Source organism: Halyomorpha halys, unplaced genomic scaffold (genome assembly GCF_000696795.3).
Source record: "Halyomorpha halys isolate HHAL.00 unplaced genomic scaffold, Hhal_1.1 Scaffold327.1, whole genome shotgun sequence".
NCBI lineage: Eukaryota > Metazoa > Arthropoda > Insecta > Hemiptera > Pentatomidae > Halyomorpha > Halyomorpha halys.
In genome coordinates, this window is record NW_027105022.1 from 52176 (window position 1) to 61570 (window position 9395).

A 9395-nucleotide genomic window follows, 5' to 3' on the forward strand; every position below is an offset into this window, starting at 1 on the left:
AAATGACTGGATGAAAATAACTGTTTTTACTTTTTCTAGACACATAGATGACTACCTCTTAGATCAATTGTAAAAAAAGTTAAATACTTCCATAAAAACAAATTAATATATTATCATAGGATACCTATGAAGCAATTTGGCAAAATCGCACTGATTTGGACATGTTTTCGGTTGAGGCAATGTCAAAGTTTTCCTAAACTTTCTAGCAACAGGTAGAAGAGAAGTGCGAGTGAAATTCAAGCTCTTGTCGATTTCTTTAACAAGCTGCGAAAGTGAAATTCCATTTCTCCTAGAACAAATACAAATCATATTTAAACAATCACAAGCAAGGAAAGTGCCAGTGCTGAATAGAAAATTAATAGTACATTATTGACATATTTTTTAAAAATTAATAATCATCTGGAACTTTGGTTCTAAAACACTTATGAACCAAGACCTCTAACCTGTCTGTAGAGAATACACCAAGAAGTAAACATTTGCTTGCTATTCATAATCTTCTGAATGATTTAGTGAGTATGATGATTGTACTTAAGAAAGATGGCACATTGCATAAAAAGGAGTGAAGGATTCTCACTTAGACATTCAGATATATTTAAATAATAATATCTGTGGCGGTCATGAAAACTAGATAAGTCAAACTGCCAAAAGATTGATCTAACTGGGTTTAAAGACTTTGAGAATGACTGAGTTTGAGAATTTCTACTCAATGGAAAGTAACTAGACTTAACCAATTAACAGAACTTAAGACATCCCAGGGACGGTTCACCTAGTTTTTCACAACCGCCACAGATATGTATAGTATATATTTACTATAAATATTTATTTTTATTAGTTATAAATATCCTAAGTTTATTTTTTCCATTTGAAAACTTATTTGAAATTTTTTCACTATGGATAATAATTTTACTCTTATGGATTTATAGTCCATAAACTATTTTTATAGTACTCTTCTAAAGGGAAATGTTCCAGAATAAATAAATAATTTATAATTGTACATTGTTATACATATATACTATGTAACTTCAGATACAAAGCAATTTTTTTTGCAAATGGTTTGAACTATTACCTGTCCTTCCCACCTTATGACCTATTATCAGCCACAGAGAAACTTCAAGAAGATTTGGATGGGATTTGCAAATGGGTAAGAGCCAACAAATTGAAGCTAAATGCGGAGAAGACGAAGGCAATCTTAATAGGCTCCAATCATCTCCTTAAAACTGTTCCTAATATTCCAACTCTGTTCCTACGTGATAGTCCCATCAAATTTTACCCCACCACCAAAAACCTGGGAATAACACTTCATCGAACACTTTCCTGGAAAAACCATGTATCCAATATCTCCCGCCATACCTTTTCAACTTTAAAACATTTAAATTACCTCCGCCACCTATTTCCATTTGAAACTTGTAGGCTCCTGGTCACTTCTCTAATATTTCCCCACTTTGACTATTGCTGTACAGTATATGGGGGCATCTATGGGGATCTCGAGGCGAAATTAAAACGTTTGATTAATTGCTGTGTACAATACATCTTCGGGATCCCAAGGGACGCCTCTGTTTCCCGTTTTTATGCAAAGTTGAAGTGGCTTTATCCTTTGTACCGTCGTAAGTATTTCCAGGCTTCTTTCATCTTCCAAGTCATCCAATCCCACCGTCCATCATACATCTACGATCTCCTTCAATTCAAATCCTCCATATGTTTCCGTAATACCCGTTCACGGTCTTCAGATTTATACACAAGGGCCCACCGAACCGCTGCTTTCGATGGATCGTTTATTATCCGAGGCTCATCCTTATGGAACTCCATCCCTTCCAACATCCGTCGCTCCAATACCCTCCCTACCTTTAAATCCCGCCTGTTCAATCATTTCCTATCCATTCAGACCCCATAAAATTGTAAATTAATATAATTGTAAATATCTATGTTAACTATTATATCATTCTTAATTATTTTTACATTGTTTTCTTTTTTATTCTTTTTTTTTTTTTTTTTTTTTTATTGTTCAACTGATATAAGTGAGAAAGTAACCTATCATTATTTTTTTTATTATGACTGTTTATATTTCTTTGTTTTTTTGTTTAAGTATTTCTGAGGCTCCTCAGCCCTCATCTATTGATTTCTTTGTATTATTCTAAAGGGACTCGTTCCAGAATAAATAAAGTATTATTATTATTATTATTATACAGAGTTGGTTACATTAAAATTTCATATCATTAAAATTCACAATTGATAAAAAATAATTATACTTACGCTTCATCGGCTATTTTCCCCATGAGTTTCAAAATTATGGGGTAAGTGTGCTTCCTAAACCATCCATAATGAAGTTCTAGAAGAGAAACTACATCTTCATTGACAAGAGGAATTAAAGGCTGCTTTTCGTTAGCCAAAAATAGTTTGCGCCTAGCTGCATTGGAAAGCTTGAATCTCCAAGAAATATCGTAAATGAATTGAGCACACAATTCGTCTTTAAGTTCAACATCATTTGTACTCAAGGCTGTGGTTACTACATAATCAATGGTCATCACAAGATTGTATAATGATTTAATGAGCGTTGTTTGAAGAGGCCAATCATCAATTTGTCCTGAAAATAGAAAATTATATAAATAGTACAATTTCATTAACCATTAATGAACATAGAAGTTCATAGCTGGCACAATGAGAGGCATATAAATAATTTAAAAATATATAAGCATTACGTTCATTTTTTATAATATATTGTAATTACAAAAATAAACTTTAACTAAAGTTCAATAGAAAAAAAAAAGGAACCAAGATATTTGATCACATTTGGCTCACCAGATAATCTCCATAGTTATCAGCCTAGTGAATGTAGAAAAGGAAAAATTTACATTTAATATTCAACTATAGGCCACAACCAGACACAACTATTCCTATTTAGAAAACAATACTAAGGTTGTTACTACTGTAGGCTAGTGAAGTATGGGAAGCAGCATCCTTAACAAAAAGAAAAAAACTACAATCATTCCAAAACAAGGTTCTAAGAATCACAGCAGATGTCCCTTGGTTTCTAAGAAATAGTCAATTACATCACGAAAAATAATTGAAATAAATAAATTACTTCATCAAAAACAGGTTTACGAAATTCCACCCCAGTTACCAGTAGTTAATGATAACTGCATAGGGAATCCAACCTAATCTTGAAAACTGAAGCCCAAATTAGTGCAAGTCATCTTGCTATAGCTCGATATTTATATATTTTTATTATTATCTATTATTTTTTTCTCAGATTATTTTTTTAATTTAAGTCAATTACTTATTTTATTAATTCTATAAATATTATTTGTTTTCATTTATTAAATTTTTTTTCTCTTCCATTCTTTCATTATATAACTATTATTATTTTTAATATTCGATCATTATTATTTATAATGATTGGAGAAGTTTGTCAGGGGGTGCGGTCAGCAAAGAACAACATAAATAAACAAAACCATATTTATTTATTTTATGCCTATATTCATTTATTTTATTCCAGGCATAAAATAAATAAACATGGTTAAAAAGAGGCATAAAACAAATAAATATGGTTCAAAAGAGGCATAAAATAAATAAATATGGTTAAAAAGAAGGCATAAAATAAATAAATATGGTTAAAAAGAAGGTATAAAATAAATAAATATGGTTAAAAAGAATGACATAAAATAAATAAATATGGTTTTGTTTATTTATGTTGTTCTTTGCTGACCGCACCCCTCGACAAACTTCTCCAATCATTAATCTACGGTCAACTATATACACCTCATTATTATTTATACTTATTAAATAATTATAACATTGTAAATAGTTAGATGTTTTTTGCACAAGACTATAATTCTCCCCATTATCAATTACTAAATGAAAATCAAGCTGTTTATAACCAAGCCAATCGGGTAATAAATAAAAAATAAATAAGGTAATAAAAATTATTGAAGATTATGAAGAATAACTATTATTATGGCTTCAATTTTTACTTTTAATTTTAGTTTCTACCTTAAGATGAATTTTTGTAACTAATAAAATAAAAATCTTTTAGTAGCAATAAATGTGATACTTAAAAAAACAGTTTTATGTTCAATACTTGGTCCTTATAAATTTATTACTAAGAGGTGTCAAAAGGTACAAATGTTAAAGCAACCAACTAACTTTGTTTTAATCTGAAACTACTTTTTGAAGTAGGAATCACATATTACTGTCTTCAAAAAATATAAATTGTTAGAGAAAAGAAAATGTTTAATTATTTCTTTAAAACATTTCTCTACCTTTTCCAGAAGCTTTGGAGTATTCCAAAGCAGACATGATCCTCCAGTTTTTATGAGGTGCATCAACTCCTTCGTCATTAGTAGTCTTGCACATGAATTGATAATAGATAAGAGTGATCATCTTGTTCTCGAACCTCCATGACTCTGAAAAGGGGACAATAGTGGAAACAAGCCTCATGTCCCAAGGTACATCTTTTTGGTATTGATTGAACCTCAGGATGCATCCAGACACAATGTTAGAGATGACCATCATCTTTTCGTACACCTCATGTCCTTTTAACCTGGGCTGTAGGTGCCCCATCATTTTTATAGTTTCTTGTAACCATAGAGCTCTGGTCTCTACGTCATTATGTGTGGCACAACTGTAGAAACTTGAAATCAAATAAGGTAATAACTCCAGAATGTTGCAATCTAAGTTAAGGTGCCCTGAAAAATCATGGGAGAAACGCTCCCCTACCACATCCCTAATTGTTATGGGTCTGGGCCAATTGGCTGAAATACTGCAATGCTCAAAATTCTTCAGGATGGCATAAAGCAAGGCTCCATGCAGTTTTGCAATACCAAACAATGAGTCCTCTTGTAGATAAAAGGTGGAAAGTGTTTTATATTCAGGGAGGAAGCAGTCGACTGATGTAAACATCATATGAGATAATGCTTCTTTCTTTTCTAAAAGAGTATCCTTTAGAAAACTTTGTAATGTTTCTTTTTGATAAGATGTCAAATGTCTTGATTTAACATATACATCAATAAATGCCTGTTCTAAAGATTCATAAAGAGGAAATCCCTGCTGGTGACTTTGTTCAGCAGAGAATACAACTTCCAGCAAATTGTGTAATCCAGGTTCTTCAGGTCCTGAAATAAAAAATAATAATTTATTTTAACATTATGAATGAGTAATTTATTCAACTGAAATAAATATTTTACTGTGTTTCTCTTTTATTTACAAAGCCATATAGATAGACTTACCAATTTCTTGATCAATTACTTTTTGATGTATATCCAAAATGATATCTTTATGTAAAGATGACTTAACTCCACGCTTAGAAAGTAATGAATCCAAATCACATGGGTGGATATTTTTGACATCTGGTACATCTAAATAAATTTCTACACCTCTATTTCGCATAGCTCTGAAAGAAAAAAAAATTAATAAATAAAGGAAGAAGTTAGAATGGTTAACAAAATTATTTAAAGCTCATATAGAAATAAAAATAAGATGACAATTTATTTAAATTATAAGAAATATACAATGTAACTAACTATGAAAGGTAACAAAGTTCTGCTGAAAAATCCTAATGAGTTTATTTTAAAGGTTAAAAGGTCTTAAAATGGTTACATAAGCAGTAGCCTAAAGCAGTGCTTTTTAAACTTTTTTCCTATCACACCTCCCTTAGGAAAAAGATTTTCATGGCACCCTTCCTGGATTAATAAAAAATAGGACATCCTTGCTAAGCTAAAAAATAAATAAATATTTTAGCACATTTATTCTAAGTATCTTGAATATGTAGAAAAAACAAAACTAAGTACATTTTGAAATGCAATGCATATTTGCTATTTCCATTTTCATTGTTTTTGTTTGTTAAATGTTGGTAAAGTGGTATTTGCCTGGGGTACCCCAGGGTGCCACAGCACCTAGTTTGGAAACTGCTGTTCTAAAGGATGCATTACTAATATAGGTTCAGAACATTTATATTTATATAAATAATAAATAATATTTACTTATTACTATCTATTTCTAATATTTCTAGAAAGGAAATATTCTCGAAATATTGAAATTTTAAATAAAACTTAAGTATATATAAAAACAAGTTTATGTTTAATTCAATAATAATCAGTTACTTGCTAGAAGGTTGCTGATTGACCGTGTGTATTAATAAATGTAATATTTACAGTCTGGGTGTGGTCAAATTAAACTCAAATAATAATATTTTGTACTATAAAAATAGTACAAATTTGTAAAAAATCAAAGTAAAAAAAAATAAGTAAAAATTAAAGTAGTAAAAAATATGTATAAAAATAGTACAAAATATTACTATTTGAGTTTAATTTGACCGCACATGGACTATAAATATTCCATTTTTTAATAATCAGTTACATTTGAAAAATCATGGGAACAATCATTTATTTATTTACCATTATTTTAACTCTTCAACCACTGGGTTCATTGTTGTGCTTTACTTATTACTTAAAATGTATAGTTTTCCAAAAAACATTAGAAAGTTACAAAAAATACAATTATTAATCTGTACTACTTCTAAAGATTAATATAAAACAGGCTTAAAAACAACTTAAATATTAACCAATTATCGATGTATATTGACCTAACTGCTTTGAAACAGAAATTATAAAAATCCTAAGAAAATGTTATATTTTGGACAAAACTTTCAATATTTTACAACTAACTATATACTGCATAATCAACCACTAACACATTCCAAACATATATAACTTAATGTAGCATAATGAACCCTATAGAAATTCACCTTGATATGTGACCATGCTTAGGGTTGACTGTGAGGAACAAGCGGAAATTAGGATGCGGTTTTATGACTTGTTCTGCTTCTCCTCGCTCACCGAGAGCAAGAACACCCTGACGCTCCAGGAGGCTATTCAATCTGTCTAGTACTGCACCACTGCAGAGATTCACGTTGTCTAAGAGTAACCATCTTCCGGTCTCTAAGCACTAAAAACAAAATAATAATTTTAATCACTAATTATTTTCAATTAGCACATGACTCATGTGTTATATGGAAGAAGTCAACAAACCAAGAGTAAAGAACTACAAACAATAAATAAAATAGCAGTAGTTCCACTGAACTAATGAAAAACAAACAAATAATAATGTCTACTTGATTCGAAACTTTTTTATTTCTTCCAATATTTTAATTTGATTCATCTATTCTTTAAGTTTGAAATTATTGAAATATAGGAATAGAAATGGTAAATTTTAAATTTTTAAACATTAAATTAAAATAAGAAAAAGTTATTCGTATATTTGTAATTTTTTTTTTTTTATGATAAAAATACTTTATGGATAAAAACACTTTACTTGATAACAAATGATGACAAAAGAATATAGAGCGAAATATTTTTGTTCTTATAACAACAAATTGAATTATTCTAGTTTATGAGTGGTCGCAAATATTATTTGACATATCCATTTAATAATTAAAATAATAAAATTGATATTTGTAAATAATAATTTACCTTGATAAGAACACTGTCCATCCACTCAAAGATGCCACCACCCTGAAGACCAGTTAAAGCCACTTTGTCCTTGAGTTTGATAAGTTTTTCTGTAACAGTCTTCTTACTATTCTTGTCTGGGAGAGTATCAAGGACAGCAGCAAGTTGTTGTGTTCTGTTTTTGAACCTCAGTTCGGCTTCTTCCAGTTTATAACCTGTCAGCAGAGAGAAATAAAATTAATAAAACAAAATAAGGATTCTGGCAATAATTAGTAAAATATTCTGTAAAAAAACAAAAACAGTTATTTACGTAGGACATATTTGAGGAATAGTTAACTGTTGATAGAAGCAATGAGATGACAGTTTGGTGTGTATGTTAAAATAAAAACATAGCAGGGAAATTTACAGTTATATATGCACCAGTGTTTAAGATAAGGTTTCTGGCGAGAAACCTTAAGAGTTTTCTCCTTTACTTATTTATAAAATTCTTCAATATCTTGTATTTCTCCATTTTTCATAATTGCTAGCTATTTCGAACTGTTTATTTATTTTCAAAAAAACAAAATTAAAGGTACTTTGGAGGAATATGTTTTGAAAATTCGTCATTTAAGCCCTGTGGAACTATTTTAATGAGGATAAGACCTAGCTCAAGAATAAGATATTTAATCCTATATTACCACAGCGAATTTCATCAGAATAGAGTCGTTTTCGAAAAAAATGTGCAAAACCGATTCTGTACTTCTTTTTAGTCTATTTTATCGAAAAAGTTGCTGTCACACTTCAGGCATATACCTGACTTCAATATGCAATTTCATTTTCGCACGACTTTTCGTTTTTGGACCTCAAACCTTTTGAGGTCTAACGTTTCCGTCGAAAACTCGAATTCGTAATTTTCCTCGATCGTGATATTTTCCCTAACTATATATTCCATGCGAAGGTATGTGAAAGTAAAAAAGTATAATCTAGTAAAAGAAATTGCATATATTGCGTAAATAGATACTTAAATTATCCTATGCTAGTACAATTAATTTATATAAAATATAACTTTCATGTTAACATAAAAAAGATGAAAAACGTCAAGAGCACTTTTAAAATAGAATTTGTAAAGAAAGGAGTTATCCCATGTTTATCTCCCCCTCCCTACTCAAAATATAGATCGCAGCACTTCAAAACGTTCTCAAAGAAAATAGGAACTTACATTGAGAACTTTCATAGTATCTGAGTATACAACTTGAGACAATAGAGAAAACAAGAAAGCGAAAATTGCTCTGCTTTACCAAGCTATTTGTATGGTAAAGACCTTCCATTCCGGATAAAATGTGTTTTTCCTTCATTTTCTTAAAAAAAATCAAAGGTAGTGAACCAATATTTTGGTAGAAGGCCAAAACAAGGTTTTCAAAATATCTTATAATTTACCACCTTATGGATTAAAAAACAAAGGGCATTAAACAAAATTTGTTTTAGTAATTAGATTATCTATTGATGGTTAAATTGACTCCTTGCTGAAATAAAGATACAATATAGAAAAAATATATAAAGTATATAAAAAATTTATATATGTTCTTTCCATTGCATTATATATAGTATTTCTCTTTCTATGGTATTGTATATTGTATTGATCTGTAGCAGTATTGCAACCTTCCTGGCTACCAAACAATAAAACAATCACCGCCTCCTCTAGATTCCCACCTCTATTAAATTTATGATATAGAATATAGGTTGTCTAGTAATTTAGGTACCCTTGAAGACAGCTGAGTAGAAAATGTTGGTTATATAAATTATATGATAGTTATATTTAATGTTTTAATTTCACTAGTGTATAGTTTAATTATTATTATTGGCCTGAGCTCAGATTATTATCTTTTTTTGTAAGTTATTTATTTTATGTTCATTTTGGCATCCTCAAATAAAGTTTATTTGATGAGTGGAAGTAAATTGCCTTTTTTATTTCAT

At 29.7% G+C, this 9395-nt stretch overlaps 1 protein-coding gene across 1 annotated transcript in view; it reads right to left on the reverse strand.

The window, feature by feature from the left end:
- LOC106681324 (midasin) overlaps positions 1 to 9395 on the reverse strand; it is a 416397-nt gene that overhangs the window by 23013 nt on the left and 383989 nt on the right. Inside the window, exons 39-44 of the mRNA XM_067047592.1 lie at positions 7464 to 7657; positions 6740 to 6939; positions 5223 to 5386; positions 4257 to 5108; positions 2251 to 2581; positions 125 to 289 (exon numbers count right to left, since the gene is read on the reverse strand). Coding sequence (XP_066903693.1) covers positions 125 to 289; positions 2251 to 2581; positions 4257 to 5108; positions 5223 to 5386; positions 6740 to 6939; positions 7464 to 7657 — 1906 coding nt within the window. The remainder of the gene's footprint in view (positions 1 to 124; positions 290 to 2250; positions 2582 to 4256; positions 5109 to 5222; positions 5387 to 6739; positions 6940 to 7463; positions 7658 to 9395) is intronic.